The sequence below is a fragment of the Loxodonta africana genome, chromosome 2, assembly GCF_030014295.1.
Source record: "Loxodonta africana isolate mLoxAfr1 chromosome 2, mLoxAfr1.hap2, whole genome shotgun sequence".
Classification (NCBI taxonomy): domain Eukaryota; kingdom Metazoa; phylum Chordata; class Mammalia; order Proboscidea; family Elephantidae; genus Loxodonta; species Loxodonta africana.
This window is the reverse complement of record NC_087343.1, coordinates 222,930,761-222,947,614: the sequence shown is the minus strand read 5'-3', so window position 1 is coordinate 222,947,614 and position 16,854 is coordinate 222,930,761. Positions and strand designations below refer to the sequence as shown.

The following is a 16,854-nucleotide window of genomic DNA, read 5'->3' as shown; positions in this document are numbered from 1 at the left end:
GAGAGGCAATTGCCTCCTTGGAAGTACTTTCTCAGGATAAAGCAAAATGCAGGGTTAAATACTCTTATCCACGAGATTCATCCCCGCCTTGGGGGCTAGCAAAAATGCCAAGTCACCTTCCTTGGGGAGTCACCGGGAGGCTCAGCCAAGCCACCTGACAGAGATGGAGCTGCCGTCTCGGTCACATTCCTCGGTCCACCTGGACTCCCAAGTCGTAGGCTCTTGGCAGTGGCTGGCAGGTATGCGTCTGAGGCAGCCAGCCACCTCCCTGCAGCCACGGTGTGACTAAGGCTCCCCACCACTCGCGTCATCAGGGTGGAACTTAAGGTCACATCCTGCTGAATGGTGATTCTCAGGGTGGAAGGGGGATGGCCTGGGAGGCCCTGCTGGGAATGGACCCCCCCACACCTAGGCTTTCCAGTGGGTGCCTGCTTGGTCACACCAACCACCCGGATCTCTCTGGGCATCTGATGACCAACCACCTCCATGGCAGGTGCTGGGGGAGGGAGAGTTTATCTTGTGTGTTTCCCAGAAAGGGCTTGAGTCATAGCAGAAGCTCAATATATGTTGCTGAAATGAGGCCCTGGATGAATGTCCTGCCCTGTTAGGTCTGAAAAAGTCTGTTTCCTCAACATCAGAACACAAAAGGTAATTCACGGGCTTTGCACAGATCTTTGCAGATAATGGTGGTTCAGTGGTAGGATTCTTGCCTTCCATGCAGGAGACCTGGGCTCCACTCCCAGCCAATGCCCCTCATTTGTAGCTACCACTCATCTGTCCGTGGAGGCTCACGTGTTGCTATGATGCTGAACGGGTTTCAGCGGAGCTTCCAGACTAAGATAGACTAGGAAGAAAGGCCTGGCAATCTACTTCCAAAAATCAGCCATTGAAAACCCCATGGATCTCAACGGTCTGATCCTCAACTGACCATGGGGTTGGTGCAGGGCCTTATGGGCAACATTTCTTTCTGTTGTGCCTGGGATTGCCATGAGTCAGGGGTCAACTTAGCAACAGCCAACAACAACAACAGAGATTTTTGTCCATGGACATAAAAAATGGAGCCTCTTTGTTTTTAGCTTTTAACATTTTACTTTTTTGTTGAATTTGTTTGCCTCAGTGTTTATACAAGAAGGAGGTGGAAAGAACATGGGCTTTGGGGGTAGACGTCCCCTGAGGTCAACCCCATCTAGCCTTGCCATTTATTGCTGTGTGACCTTCAACAAGTTACTCAGCCTCTCTGAACCCAGCCTCTTCATTTTCAAAATGAGAGGATGGAGCCCTTTGTGCATTGTCATGAGAATTGCTGAGACAATGAAGTAAGGGCCTCACACAGTGCCTGGCTATAGGAGATGACTGGGACCCATGGCTGTTATTGTCGTGAACGCCAGCAAAGTCTGACTGCACCCGAGGCACTGGTGGGATTGCCATATGGAAGTGGACTGACGTCTGTCCAGGAGGGGCCTGCTCTGTGGTAACTGTTTACTCCACCTTATCTCAGACTCAGAAACTGAGTGCTGTGGCTCTTCTGGAGTTATTGTGGTCATTTCTGAATCGTTGCCCTTCTCCCAGGAAAGCTCCATTAGCAAATATCTCAGTAAGTAACACAAGTAAACAGGAAGAAGATCCAAGGCCCCTACTGAAAGGAAAAGGCGCTGTTTGCACTCGGTTACTACCCAGTAGCTCTGAAGAAGGCAGGCCTGGAGATCTGCTTGTGTAAGATTGCAGCAATTGAAAATCCTGTGGAGGACAGTTCTACGCTGATACACATGGTGTCACCACGTGTCTTAATGGACTCAGCAGCAACAGGTGTGGTTTTTTGTCCTGGGGGGAAAAGTTCCCCATGACACAGAGCCTGGGACTTTTGCAGGTGACCTTTATCAGAGTTAGCCAGCTCCCGGAATTGTTTCCTCAGCCACGACAGGAAGCCGGCCCAAAGCCCACCCAAGCCTTCGCATGGTGGAAATGACGAACCCGGTGCAAATGTTACCAAGGAGACTGGGTCAAATGTCTCCCCAGACTCCTGGTCTTGAGAAACCTTGCCTCCCTCGTCTACTGCAGGGCGCTGAGCCAAGTTACAAAAGCATCTGCTAAGAGCGAGTTCTCGGAAAGACCTCACTCAGTCCACAGTAGGAGAGCTCGGAGTTTGCACTCACGATTGTCTGTTGTGAAGCCCGTGACACGACATCGCAGCCTCGCCAGAGGGTCCAGGGCTCCATCAGGGCATGGGGGGCCACAACAGGACCGTTCTGATAAATCCACTGCCGTCGAGTTGATTCCGACTCATGGTGGCCCTACAGGGATCTCTACGGAAGCAAACTGCCACATCTTTCTCCGGAGCCACTGGTGGTTTCAAACCGCTGACCTTTTTGTTAGCAGTCAAGCACCTTAACCACTGTGCCACCAGGGCTCCTTGATCATTCCGATAGTGATAATAATAACGATCCCTCAAACTAGGGCAAGGTGAACAGTAATCTTCACGGGGTCCAGAGACCCTTGCCCCTTCTAGAAACTTATGACAATTAAATTCGGTAATGAGCAGAAGTTACATTTATTCACGACTAAAATATCGTACGATAGTATAATTGATGGTGCAGGACTGGGCACTGTTTCGTTCTGTTGTACGTAGGGTTGCTATGAGTAGGAACCAACTCGAAGGCACCTAACAACAACAACAATAGTAAAACTGTCACAAAAAGGCATTTTTTGAACAGCATTGAATTTGTTCCTAAATAAATTTCCAAATGAATGCAGGGATTCAAACCACACCTTTGCTATCTACTCAGAGTTCTGCTAGACAGCACTCTGCAGGTCCTGTTTATTCATTAACAAACAAAACATGAGGATTTGAAACAAGCTATTGCATGTACTTTTGCCAAGAGATGTTGCAATTTCTTATGAATATTTCTTATTTTATTTATTTATTTATATTGTGCTTTAGGTGAAAGTTTACAGAGCAAATTATTTTCTTATGAATATGTTTTTAAAAATAAAACCATGAGAAGATATGGCTCAATGGTAATGAATAACTTCTAAAGTTAATACGTATAACTTCATTTATAGACATAAAACATATATAACGGTAGACATACGTATTGATTTTTAAAACATTTAACATCGTCACAGAATGTTCTGGGCTTGGGAGGGAAAGACATGAAAATCTTTCCGTTCTTGTTGCGGAGATGAGGAAACAGTGCCCAGAAATGGGGTGACTTGGCAGAGGTCACCCGACAAGCACATTTTGTGTACATGAAGAACGTCTTAAAAAGATTTTAAAATTGAGAACTACAACTTGGTTTTTACCCCTGCACATAGTCGGAATCGACTTGACGGCAATGGGTTTTGTTCGGTTCCTGCACTCCAGCTTTGGGCAACCAGTTACCGTAAAACATTCTGACCAGGAGTTTAGAAACCTCACTTCTGTTTCCTCCATCATGCCCCAAGGCTCCAAACGATGTCTGTGGAGTATTCCAGGCATGGGTCTGTTTCTGGGGGTCCTGGGAGGTTGATACAAAGACGGCTCAGCTAGGGGCGCTGGGACCTGTTCCGTAACTGCCACCCTGGGGTTACGCCACAGCTTTGAGGTGATGGCCTATGCCCATGGTCCCCTCACCACCAGCCCCCAGACCCCCAACCTGCCTTCTCATAGAAGTTCAAAGGGATTTGAACTTTGGAGAATTCCACAGGAACTGTGTTCTGCGCTCTGCTCACAGCTGCGATTTTTTGTAAGCTGTAAAAGCTAGAAAACAGCCACTGCAGAAGTGACTGGGACCCCATTTGAGGGTTTGCTGGGCCTGGAAGGAGATCCTTCTGGCGCACAGCAGCAGGCTGGCTCCTGGGGAGCAGGGATTCAGGGCAGAAAAGAGGGCCGCAGTGATGGGAACAGGGTATGTTGCCCTGTAGGGGGAGAACAGTGGAACGCCACAGGGACCAAGGCGTGCGGTGTCCTCCAGACCTTGGATTGATGGGACCAGGCTGGAAGCAGGAACACAGGATGCCTGGTGCCTTTCATAGCTTTATTTCGTGTTTTGGCCAACTGCATTTCCCCCCGTAAGCCCACATCATTCTTTATTTTCCCTCCATTTGCTTCTACTCAGAGTAGTTCAATATCTGTATGTTTGCATCCCTGTTGTAAAAACTCAGAGAAGTATGACTACTTCCAATCCAGGAATGGTGGCTAGTTTACAGTATGCAACGACCTCTAAATAAGCCAGTGGGGTGCACAAGAGTCTGAGCCTTGTCTGTAGATGAAGGAGACAGCTTCCACCAGTTTCATGGGACAGCCGTGCCAACACCTGCGACATCGCTGAGGATGGGTGCACACACGTGCACGCACGTTCATGCCAAAACAGGGAGACCTGGAGCTGTTGATTTCTAGTTATCCTGTGAGGGGACCAGTAGGGCTTGAATTATTCAACTCCACAGCTTTGGCTCCAGGCTAGAAAATAATTAGCCCTTTTCTCCAAATAAGAAAGGGTTTCCATTGTTACCGCTTAAAGCAACACAAATATGAACAAGAAAAGAGCAATTTCCCCAGCCCCGGTGAGAAGAGCCTGTGAGCTGAATGGAGAACTCTTATTGAATAAATGGGTAAAAACCAAAACCAAACCCGTGGCCGTCAAGTTGGTTCTGACTCAAAGTGACCCCATGTTTTACAGAGGAGAACTACTCCATAGGGTTTACCCAAAAACCCAGTGCCGTCGAGTTGATTCCAACTCATAGCAACCCTATAGCATAGGGTAGAAATGCCCCATAGAGTTTCCAAGGAGTACCTGGCAGATTTGAACTGCAGACCCTTTAGTTAGCAGCTGTAGCACTTAACAACTATGCCACCAGGGTTTTCTTGGCTGTAATCTTTATGGAAGCAGACTGCCAGGTCTTTCTCCCAAGGTTCCGTCTGGTGAGTTCAAACCGCCAAACTTTAGGTTAGTGTTGTTGTTGTTGTTGTGTGCCATCAAGTCGATTCCAGCTCCTAGCAACCCTATAGGACAGAGTGAGTGTAAACCGTTTGTGCCACCCAGGGAGTGCAATAAAGTTGGATGGAGTCATTCATATTTCCACTTCCTGGTATCGGACCTCTCCAATAAGGGTGCGAGCCCCTAAGGCTCACCTGGAGGATACAGTTTCACTTCCGGGGCAACTTCCTATTTCCTTCCTTCCCCGCAAGGGCTCCCAGTTCAGCTCTCTGCCACTTCCTTCCTTCTTCTCAAAGCAGGTCCCTCGAGTGTAAATGCCTTTGTCCTCCAACTGCTCCCTGCCCCTCACCCTCAAACTCAGCTCAGTCTGTCCCCACCCTCATGTGCCCTTCCAGGCTCTGAGCAAGAAATGTCCTCTCTGGTGGGGCTCCATCCACTGTCCCCATTTCTCAGTTCCAGCCTCTCCTTCTGCCACACAGAAGGCCTAGTTCAAATCCTTCTTATGGACCCTTAGGATCACCTTCTTGCTGGTCACTCTGCCACCCCCCACTTTCCTCTAACCCAGCCCCCACCTGCTGCTAGCAGCGATTTTTAAAAATTTTTTTTATTGTGCTTTAAGTCAAAGTTTACAAATTGACTCAGTCTCTCATACAAAAATTTAGATATACCTTGCTATTTTTTAGCGTCACTATGAGTGAGAATCGACTCGACGGCAGTGGGTTGGTTTTATATTCTCCTAGTTGCTCTCCCCCTAAAGAGACAGCACACTCCTTCCCTCCACTCTATTTTCATGTCCATTCGGCCAGCTGCTGACCCCCTCCACCCTCTCAGCTCCCCTCCAGACAGGAGCTGCCCACATAGTCTCATGTGTCCACTTGATCCAAGAAGCTCACTCCTTACCTGTATCATTTTCTATCTTATAGTCCAGTCCAATCCCTGTCTGAAAAGTAGGCCAACAGAAGGTCTGGGGACCATGACCTCCAGGGTCCTTCTCGTCTCAGTCAGACCATTAAGTCTGGTCTTTTTATGAGAATTTGAGGTCTGCACCCCACTGTTCTGCTCCCTCAGGGGTTCTCTGTTGTGTTCCCTGTCAGGGCAGTCATCGGTGATAGCTGGGCACCATCTAGTTCTTCTGGTCTCAGGCTGATGTAGTCTCTGGTTTATGTGGCCCTTTCTGTCACTTGGGCTCCTAATTACCTTGTCTTTGGTGTTCTTCATTCTCCTTTGATACAGGTGGGTTGAGACCGATTGATGCATCTTAGATGGCCTCTTGTGCTAGCAGCGATTTCTGTAAACTGTTCGTGACTTCTGCTCTTCCTTTGGCACAATCTACTATCCATAACTGGGTCTAGGAGGGTCTCCAGTTGCAGCCCCTGCCCCACCTCCTGACCACCCCCTTGTGCCCCTGCCTCAGTGGTGCTGAGGGACACACAGGGCCTTTGTACAGTCACTTCTTCCTGTGCCATTACACCAACCTCCCCCTTCCCAACCTGGCTCCTGCTCCTCAGTACCCAGGGCACAGCCTCTGTGCTTGTCTTCGATCTCCTGTCCCAATGTCTGCATACTCAGTGCTCAATAAATGCCACCAGCTGGTGAAACAGATGTCGGTTCTAATCTAGGAGATGCCAGATAAGCCTGTCTCCTTGAAGAAACCCCTCTGAGCGGCGCTTTAAGAAGACTTGTGAGTTTGTCTTTATCTGGTGCTCTGGGAGGGGTGCTGCGGAGGAGCCTCTTGAACCCTTTTGCTGTCAGGAAGGAGCAGGATTCTCACTAACATTACCAACCAGACCTGCCCCTCCAGGTAAGAGATGGCAAAGGTCAGGTCTCTGTAACCCTACTTCCAGGCCAAATCCCACAGGGCGCCACAGAAAACACACCCTGATCACTAGCTTATGGGTTAGGCCTTGCCTGGGGATGACCTTGGAGAATCTCAGACTTTGTGTGTTTCCTTGGCACTTCCTACAGATGGAGGGTGGTCCTTGGAAGGGGGAAGGTAGAGGTGGTGTGTCTGACTCACACTCACAAACACAGACACTCCTCAATAAATAACACATCGGCATCAAGAAGGCGGGGCCTGGGGGCGTTTTGCTGAGACCCATCTCGGACGCTGGCAGGGCCTCCCCTAAGGCAAGGCCCCAAGAGTAGCTCCCTGAATACCAGGATTCTTCCCGCCTCTAGGGTGCCAGTGGTGGACTTCTGGGGACTTTCCAAAGCACCAAAAACAAGACACTGTCTTGCTGGTGGGCAGATGGCATTCCTAGAAATCAGCCTCCAACTGTGCCGCGTACACACACACACACACACACACACACACACACACTCATATACACTCACACGCGCACACAAGGAACCCGAACCAGGCAGGAGCCGCTTCGGTCAGGCTGATTAATCGGAAAGTCCCGCGCATGGCGGCTGTCGCGTCGTCACGCCGGAGGCATGTTAGCACTGGAGGAAGCCACGCCGGGCGCGCAAAGCCGGGTGACCTGGCTGCAGCCGCCGCCAGGGTCCGTGGAAGTGGCCCGAGGGCGGCGGGGGCACAGGGCGGGGCCAGGGACCGCGATGGGGGTGGGGACGGGGCTGGCCGGGGCGGGGCCTTTAAGGTGGCGGGAGGGGCGGGCCTGTAGTGCCCGGGAGGACGCGGCGGGCGGGCGCGCAGGGCGGCCCCCGCTGGGCCCGGCCCCGCCCCCGGCCGGCCCTCCTCCGGGCCAGTGCTGGGCGGTAGGCTGGACGCCCCGGGCGGCGCGCGGAGGAGGAAGCGCGCCCGGACCGCGGCCCAGAACTTCCCAGACGCCCGAGTAGCAAGCGCCGGCGGCGGGGTCCGCTCGTGCGTCCCGGTTTTCCAGGTGTGATTGGAGGGGGCGCGTTCCCGGGCTGTGGCCATTGTGCGCAGGCCGGGCATCTCCTCTCGGCCTCCGCGCCCGAGTCTCGGCGCCCAGAGGCCCTTGAAGCCGGTTCCTCCGCGTCGGTCCGACTTTGCCGCCGCGCCCCCGGCGCGCCCTCAGCTCCCGCGGGCCTGCGGGCTGATGTCCTGAGCTCCCTGCCCGCGGGCGCAGCGCCCTGCATCGGGGCCGCGCTGGGGAGCTGAGGGGAGGCGGCCGGGTATGCGCCAGCACCATGTCCCAGCTGGGCTCGTGGCTAGGTGAGGTGCAGTGGCTCGTCCTGGTGTTGCTCTTCGTCGCGGCCCTGGGCACGGTGGGCCTGTACCTGGCGCAATGGGCGCTGGCCAGGGCGAGACCACGGCCCCAACGGCGGACAGAGGAGCCTGGCGAGGGGCAGCGCCCCGAGACGGACGCCCTGCTGAGCTGGATCCTGACGCTGAACAGCTGGCGGAGCCAGTGGCAAGCGGCCTGGGTGACGGCTCTGAACGAAGAGGCCAAAAACAAAGGGGTGAGTTTCTGCGAGAGAGGCGGTGCTCTGGGCTCCGATCGCCGATGGCGGGGTGCAGGCGTAGGGCAGAGCTCTCCCCTGGAGCCGTGGCTCACCAGCCCTTGACTGAATCCGAAGTGAGCCGCGCCCGTGACGGAGCATCTCTGAAAGTTGGGAGAAAGACCTGGAAAGCGGAGGATCCTTGGTGATTCGAATTTATTCACCAAGCATCGGAGTGACCAGGCTCCCCTCCACTAGGGGGTCAGACGTTGTTGGAGAGACTTGGCAGAGGGGCCGATTCCCGTCCCAGCTCGTACCTGCCCTTCCTGAGTCCCACGTGGATACGGCACTGGCAATTTAACAGATTTTGCAGCTGACATGTGAATAACTATCCCAAATATGCTGCTGTCTCTACGGAGCTGAACAGCACCAGAAATTTATTTCCCTAAGACTTGCATTCTTTGGCGTATAAAAATAGTGACTGTGTTGAGGGCTGGTCATTTACTAGACTGTTGTATTGGGGGCTGTAGGTGTTGGCATCATCTCTTTGAATCTTGCCAACTCCTGGGACATCATCGTTGGCACCATTTTCCGTATGAGAAAATTGAGGCCTGGTAAGGGTAAGCAACCCGCCCAAGGTCTCAGCCTGTGGGTAGCAGAGCTAGGATTTGAGTCCTGGTGAGTCTGACCGACCTCAAGGCGCAGAGACCTAGTCCTTAGCCCTGTGTCTCGCCCTTTGTGCTTATGTTTCTTTCATCCTTAATTACTTGGTGGTTTATTTGTACTTTTAAGACATCTTGCTTTAATAAGTCCCGGCATCTGCTATCTTTAGGCACTCCATAGGTGGGATTAGGACTGTTGGATTTAGGGCAGCACCTCCAGCCTTGGCTGGACCTTGGTGTTTTCAGGGATACCCGTAGCTGCACCTGCTTGCGTGCCTCGGTGGGAAAACCTGTGGCCATTGGCTTTGGAAATAGCGAACGCTGCTTGTCTGGATCCACCAGCTGCCTGGCCTTTGTCCCGTGACCCTGGCGCACACACATGCCACCATCGGTTTGGATGGCTGTGCTTTTAAAAAACCAGCAAAGTTTCTAGTACAAATTAGCATAAAGTCAACAATTCCAAAGCCCTTGTTCTGAAGTCTTGGACAAATAACTGTATCTTGGGATGACAAGAGGCTTCAAGGTCAGCCGACTGACTTCCGCCCTGGTGCCTAGAATCTGTGTTCCGGACGTCCTGAGCCAGACATTTCCTCCTGGGGAACCTGCCCGTCTCTTGTGGGAGCCCTACAGACACATGTCCTCACGCCCGTGAGCAAACACAGATTGTTGTTTTTGCATAGAGCTGCTGTCACTGACCCCTGAGTCACTTGGTGTTGCAGACCTGGGTTCTGGTGCTGAGTCCACTGCTGGCTGGTTGTCTGAGCAGGTGCAAGAGTGATTGTCTGGTGAATGGTCTGTAGGATCCTTTCAGTTCTAACGTGGGGACCCCCAGTGACATCTCAGGCTTAGAGGTGGTGACCCAAAACCAAAAAAACCCAGTTGTCATCAAGGTGATTCCAACTCTTGGTGACCGTGTGTTTGTCGGAGTAGAACTGTGCTCCATAGGGTTTTCAAGGCTGTGACCTTTTGGAAGCAGATCGCCAGGCCTTTCTTCAGAGGTGCTTCCAGATGGGTTCAAACTACCAATCTTCTAGTTAATAGTGGAACGCTTAACCATTTGCACTGCCCGGGGATTCCATGGTGACCCTACAGCCTGTAAATTCAGGGTGCTCCTGGTTTAAATGATCCTCCCTCATGTCCTGACATTCCTTGATTGGGTCCAGAAAATACAGTCGCCTTGGACATGATGCTTCCAGATGACCCGTATGCCTGGGGTGCTGCAAGAGGAAGGAGGAATCCCCTGCTCTGGCGTTTGCCTTTGGTCAAGGAAGGCCGAGAACACTGAGGACAATGTTTTTTTTTTTTTTTTTTTAGTTTTTCATTGTGCTGTAAGTGGAAGCTCACAAATCAAGTCAGTCTCTCATACAAAAACTTATATACACCCCTCTATACATTCCTAACTGCTCTCCACCTAACGAGACAGCGCACTCCCTCCCTCCACTCTCTTGTTTTCATGTCCATTCGGCCAGCTTCTGACCCCTTCCACTCTCACATCTCACCTCCAGACAGGAGATGCCAACATAATCTTGTGAGTCTGCTTGATCCAAGAAGCCCGCTCCTCACTGGCATCATTTTCTATCCCATAGTCCAGTCCAATCCCTGTCTGAAGAGTTGGCTTTGGGAATGGTTCCTCTTTTGGGCCAACAGAAGGTCTGGGGACCATGACCTCTGGGGTCCTTCTAGTCTCAGTCAGACCATTAAGTCTGGTCTTTTTACAAGAATTTGGGGTCTGTATCCCACTGTTCTCCTGCTCCCTCAAGGGTTCTCTGTTGTGTTCTCTGTCAGGGCAGTCATCGGTTATAACCAGGCACCATCTAGTTCTTCTGGTCTCAGGCGAATGTAGTCTCTGGTTTATGTGGCCCTTTCTGTCACTTGGGCTCATAATTACCTTGTGTCTTTGGTGTTCTTCATTCTCCTTTGGTCCGGGTGGGTTGAGACCCATTGATGCACCTTAGATGGCTGCTTGCTAGCGTTTAAGACCCCAGAAGCCACTCTCCAAGGTGGGATGCAGAATGTTTTCTTAAAAGATTTTGTTATGCCAGTTGGCTTAGATGTCCCCTGAAGCCATGGTCCCCAAACCCCTGCCCCTACTATGCTGGCCTTCAAAGCGTTCAGTTCATTCAGGAAACTTCTTTGCTTTTAGTTTAGTCCAGTTATGCTGACCTCTCCTGTATAGTGTGCTGTCTTTCCCTTCACCTAAAAGAATTCTTATCTGCTATCTAGTGAAAACCCTTCTCCCTCTCTCCCCCGTCTCGTAACCATCAAAGAATATTTTCTTCTCTTTTTAAAACTATTTCTCCAGTGATTATAAAAGCAGTCTTATACAATATTTGTCCTTTTGCAACTGACTAATTTCACTCAGCATAATGCCTTCCAGATTTGAGGACAGTATTTGAAGGTTCCTGATGCAAACCTTTTACGCTAGAAAAGGTCTTAACAACAACGGGAGGAGGCAGGGCTTGGCGGTCACAGAATGGAAGAGATTTGGTTGGTTTGTGCTTTTTCTCTTCTCTGCCTGCCGGAGACTTGTGGACTCTAAAACATCCATTTTTTCAGCCTGTTTCCTGGAAGTAGCAATAATGTACCTGGGGTCAAGGCCAAAAGCAGCCCCAAGCTTCCTCTGACAGGTTTGAGTGGAGGTATGCTGGTTCTGTAAGGCTGGTCTTATGCTGTTTTCTCATCCCGCACAGCTCTGGCGCCTGGGAGTGTTGTGACATTAATTCAAGTGCAGGGTTTTGCAGGCAGATAAGATCTGTTGGCTGTCACAGCTGACTTGTCACACACCCTCCTGTGTTCTGGGTCCTCACTGCCCCAGCAGTCGCGACCGTGTGAGCTAGCAGGCACTAGTGTTTGTGCCGGTGCGTGTCCTGACCCTGGCTGCCTCCCCTGACAATTAAAAAAAATTAGATCCTCATTAATCCCCAATTAGGACTGACACTGCAAGCCTGCTCTCAGCTCCGAGACCCGCAGTTCAGTGCCCCCACCCCTCCCTGTCCTGTTACTGCTGTGCCCTAGCCAGGGAGGAAACCAGTACTCGGCGTGTCACTTGGGATCCGGAATTGTTATTGTTGTTAGTTGCTGTCAAGTCGGCTGTGACTCATGGTGACCTTCTGTGTAACAGAATGGAGCATTGACCGGTCCTGTGCTATCTTCACAGTCATTGGAATGTTTGAGCCCATTGGAGGGGCTCATCTTCTAGCACTATATTGCACAATATTCTGTTGTTATCTATAAGGTTTTCATTGGTTAATTTCCAGAAGTAGATTGCCAGGCCTTTCTTCCTAGTCTGTCTTAGCCTGGAAACTCTGCTGAAACCTGTCCACCATGGGCGACCCTGCTGGTATTTGAAATACTAGTGGCCTAGCTTCCAGCATCCACATAACACACAAGCCTTCCCGGTACGACAACTGACAGATGGGTGGTGGGGCCTGGGGAGACACTGGTAAATACTTGGTTATATCCAGCAACTTCTGTGAAAGCTATAATTTCCTTTCAAATGGAGACAGTAACGTCCCCCACTGTAAAAGTGTTAAGGAGCCTGGGTGATGCAAAAGGGTTGTGGTCAGTTGTTAACTGAAAGACTGGTGGTTCGAGCCAACAGTGGCTCCACAGAAAGAAAGGCCTGGCGACTGGCTTCCATCAAGATTACAGCCAAGAATACCCTATGGGTCAGTTCTATTCTGTAACACACGGGGTAGCAACGAGTCAGCAACTAACTCAGCAGCAGCTAACAACAACACCAATGCTAAGTTTTAATCCAGCTTTGGGTTTTAAGACTAAAAGAAGCCCCAGACCCTTCTAGCATGGTCCCTTACTTCTCCAGAAGGGGAGACTGAAGTCCGTGAGCTGGAGGAACTTGCTGAGGTGGCCGAGACCCTTCTCCGGGCCTGTCTGTGTCCATCCATGGCTGCAGCCACATTGTCCTTGGGATGCAAGTTGGACTTGGAGACCCAGATGTTGCCTTTAGGTGCGGTCCAGCAAGAAGGGAAGAAACGGGTATGACTGTTTCAGGTAGCATCCCAACAATGGGTCTTTTATCTCCTGGTGCTCTGGGGTTGGATAAATGAGCATCCTTTGTACCCTTAATGGGCAGCCAATGTGGTAGCACAGCCTGTCTGTCTCAGAGGGGACCTGGGTTCTGACCCTCTCTCCACATGGATCTTTACGCTATAAAGGATGGTGAGCTGGAGAAACCCAAGAGGAAGCCATTACTGACCACCAGTGGCCAGGTGGACACCGGGTGTCAGGGATACCACAGGGGAATCACCCAGAGAGCTTGGATAAAAACACTGGGGCCTGCGCACGCCCGCACCCCAATTCAGACTTAGGGGGCATGGTGTATTCTCACAGGTTCCACAAGTGCTTCTGATGGCTTGAGAATCACCAGTGAGAGGAAGTTGTAGAGACCATTGTTCTCTAAGCCAACGCCTTAGAGTGCCCCACCTTGACCAACAACACCTTAAAGTGGTAGCTGTCACCTTGTCTCTCGCGCCTCCACTCTGTCTGGTGTTGGAACCACCCGATCTCATTCATCATACCTGGTGCGCAGAAGAATCCCTGAACAGGCTCAATCGCTGGTCAAGCTACTTAAGATTGGGAACTTTGTGACTGTGGCTATTTTGGGCTGTCCAGCCGACTTCCAACTCATGGCAACCCCATGTGTTACAGAGTAGAACCGCTCCATAGGATTTTCTTGGCTGTAATCTTTATGGAAGATCGCCAGGTCTTTAAGTCCGTGGTGCCTCTGGGGAGGTTTGAACCCCCAGCCTTTCGGTTACCACTGAGAACTAACGGTGTATTATTCAGAGGGAACAACTGAAGTTTTCCTTTTATTTCCCTGTTTACAGAATGATTTGTGGTTCAGTTGGTTACACCAGGGGTGGTCCACACACCCTCTGGCTTCCACCTGGGAGGCTCCATGATTGCTGTCTCCATATTGGTTGCCACTTTGTAACCAGCTGACCCCCCTCCCCCCAAGTGGGCTTGACAGCGTTTCCTCTCTTAGCTGATGTGGCCTGGACCCTGAGACGGGAGCCCTGGTGGTTTCCCCAGTGCTCTGGGCTGGTTTAGCTGTGAGTGGTGTGAGCTGGCCAAGGCCCTGGATTAGGAGGTTCACCGAAGCTGTTTGTTTCTTTAGTCCTTTGGCCCAGAAATGTTCTAAATGCAAATGACCAAGGCTGTTGGACAATTTGTGGTCTTTGTGAAAACAAAGATGCTGTGTAAATTCAGAGCACATTATTAATAGCTCTGACTTGTACGTGAGCTTCTGCGATTTCAAAGGTAAACACAGTGACAGGACTTCACTTTGTAATGACCTTTGGGCTCCGCCCACAAAAATCCAAGCTCCTTGACCAACTACCAAACCTGACGCCATCCCTATACGAAGTTAGTTAGCAAGAACATGAAGGCCGCCTTGGCTAAGGGCCATGGAGCTTCACAGGCCCTGACGGGTGGCTAAGCCTGGCTTCTCTACCATGTCCCCCAAACCACTCTGCTCTCTGTCACTCAGACATCCAGGGCTCTTCCCTTTCTGGGGCCTTCCTGTCCATCATAACTTCTGTCTGTCACACTCATCTCCTTATACTTCATTTAACTTCTGAGATTTTTGGGTCTCAGCTCAAAGGTCTCTGATCTTCTGACTCCATGAGGATGCCACCCTGTCCCCATCCCTGGCAGCCTGTCCTCAGGGTCGATTCCTTGGGGTCACTCATGCCCCTTATCTGCTTCTGGGGTTGTGGGTTGGGGCAGAGCCTGGGTCTGTCCAGGCCCAGCTGGACCCTGTGCGCAGCCCAAGGCCAGCTTGGAGCAGGCCCACTGCCGCTGGTGGAATAAATGGCAAGCCCTGTTAGAAACATGGCCCTGGATGGGGACAAACAGTGGCATCACCCATCTGGACCCAGGCCTTCCCCGCCTGGGAGCCGGCCAGGCCTTGGAAAAACAAGCCGTTCAGTATGCTTTGTTTTCCACTTCTAAAGACTGAACATGAAAGGAGGCCCACTGATGACTCTGCAGGTTGTCAGTGTTAGGCCCAGGAAGAGGCGCCAGTCCAGGCTGCTCTTCATACCCACCCGTTCTCCCAGCAGGACAGGAACTCAAGGGAAGGAAGACCATTCAGCCAAAGCTAACTTCCACTCCTAGGGGCCCACTGGTAGGTGGCTGAGGAAGGGGGAGGAGGCCTGTAGCTGCTTGGAAGACCTGGGTAGCTCACTGATTGGGCCAGAAGGCAGCCTCTGGAGCTAGACAGCCAGGGTTCCAGGTCCAGCTCTGCACTTAGTAGCTGTGTGACCTTGGGCAAGCCCTAACCTCTCTGTGCTTCAGACCCGTCCTCTGTACAGTGGGAGACATTGGGGCTCAAGCAGGAAAACAGAATCCCCTCCCGTGGCGATGAGGTGAGGGCTGATTGTGACCTGCGTGAGACATTTAGCTAAATGCCTGGTCAGTAATGGTGGGCTGCTCTCTTCTTTTTTTACCTTTTTATTTTCAACTACTTTTAAATTTACAGAGAAGTTGTGGAACTAATTCAGAGTTTCCATATATTCCTCCTCCGGAGTCCTCCAGCGTTAACACCTTACATAGAAAAACAGTTGCTATCCGGTTGATTCCCACTCATGGCGACCCCGTGCGTGTCGGAGTAGAACTGCGCTCCATAGGGTTTTCAGGGGCTGATTTTTCAGGAGTAGATCACCGGGCCTTTCTTTCCAGGCACGTCTGGGTGGACTTGAACCTCCAACCTTTCGGTTAGAACGGAGCACGTTAACCGTTTGCACCACCCAGGGACTTCTGGCACTTTGCATAACTGTAGTACAATGATTGGAGCTGGAAATTAACATTGGCACATGCTGCGCTGAAGCTAAAGACTTTATCTGAGTTTTGCTGGTTTCCCCAGCTGGTGTCTTTTTTCTGATTCCAGGATCTGATCGAGAATCTCATCTAGCATCGATTGTCATTTCTCCTCCTTTTCCTGCAGTCTGTAACCATTGTTCTTGACCTTGACATCTCTGAAGATTATTATGATTTTGCCAAATGTCCCTCCATTTGTCTGGTGTTTTCACGTGGTTGGACTCCAAAAATGATGTGTCATTTACTGCATTATATCGTGGAGCCCTGGTGGCGCAGTGGTTCAGAACTTGGCTGCTAACCCAAAGGTCGATGGTTCAAATCCACCAGCCACTCCTTGGAAACCCTATGGGGCAGTTCTACCCTGCCCTACAGGGTCGCTATGATTCAGAATTGACTGAATGGCAGCTGGTTTGGTTTGAGGTTTGGATCATGGGGTTCAGGATGTCAGTATGTCTTATTGCTAGGGATGTTGGTCTTGATCTCTTGGTGAAGGTGGTTTCTACCCAGTTTCTCATGTGTAAGTTTATATCTTTCCCCCAGTTGGGTAGCATGTATCTTTGGGGTTAGACTTTGAGACTATGCAAATCCTGTTTTTCCTCAAACTTTTGCCCACTGATTTTAGCATCCAGCAGTGGGTCTTGTCTGTACCAGTTATTTCTGTGTTGTTTGCCTAATGGTGATTTTTTTTTTTAATTTTCCTCTTTCCTTCTGCATTTCGTGACTAGACTTCTGTAAGAAAGAGCTGCCACTTCTCCTTCACCTGTGTATTTAAGTGATCACCTGTATCGGTATGAGCTGGTGGATATTTACTTTAGTCCGTGGGTTGTAGTCCAATCCTGTTACTGTTTATTTTGTTGCACAAATCATTCTAGCTTTGGCCATTACAAACTGTTTCTGGGGTTGTCTCTGTGTCCTTATGTCAAGCCTCTTTTTTTTTGAGCACTTCCTTATATTCTGCTTCCACAACATAGTGTTTGTTCTAGACCCATCCTGTATTTTCCCTGCCCTGGCTCTGCCCTGGAGTTAACCACTTCTCCAAGGAGCCCTGATTGCTTTTACTGGCGTTTAGAAAC

General features: G+C 50.8%; 1 protein-coding gene across 1 annotated transcript in view; it reads left to right on the top strand.

Annotated features, from left to right (window-relative positions):
* The first annotated feature begins 7,672 nt into the window (after positions 1 to 7,672).
* C2CD2 (C2 calcium dependent domain containing 2) overlaps positions 7,673 to 16,854 on the top strand; it is a 78,570-nt gene continuing 69,388 nt past the window's right edge. The window contains exon 1 of the mRNA XM_003418979.4: positions 7,673 to 8,300. Coding sequence (XP_003419027.1) covers positions 8,028 to 8,300 — 273 coding nt within the window. The 5' untranslated portion in view covers positions 7,673 to 8,027. The remainder of the gene's footprint in view (positions 8,301 to 16,854) is intronic.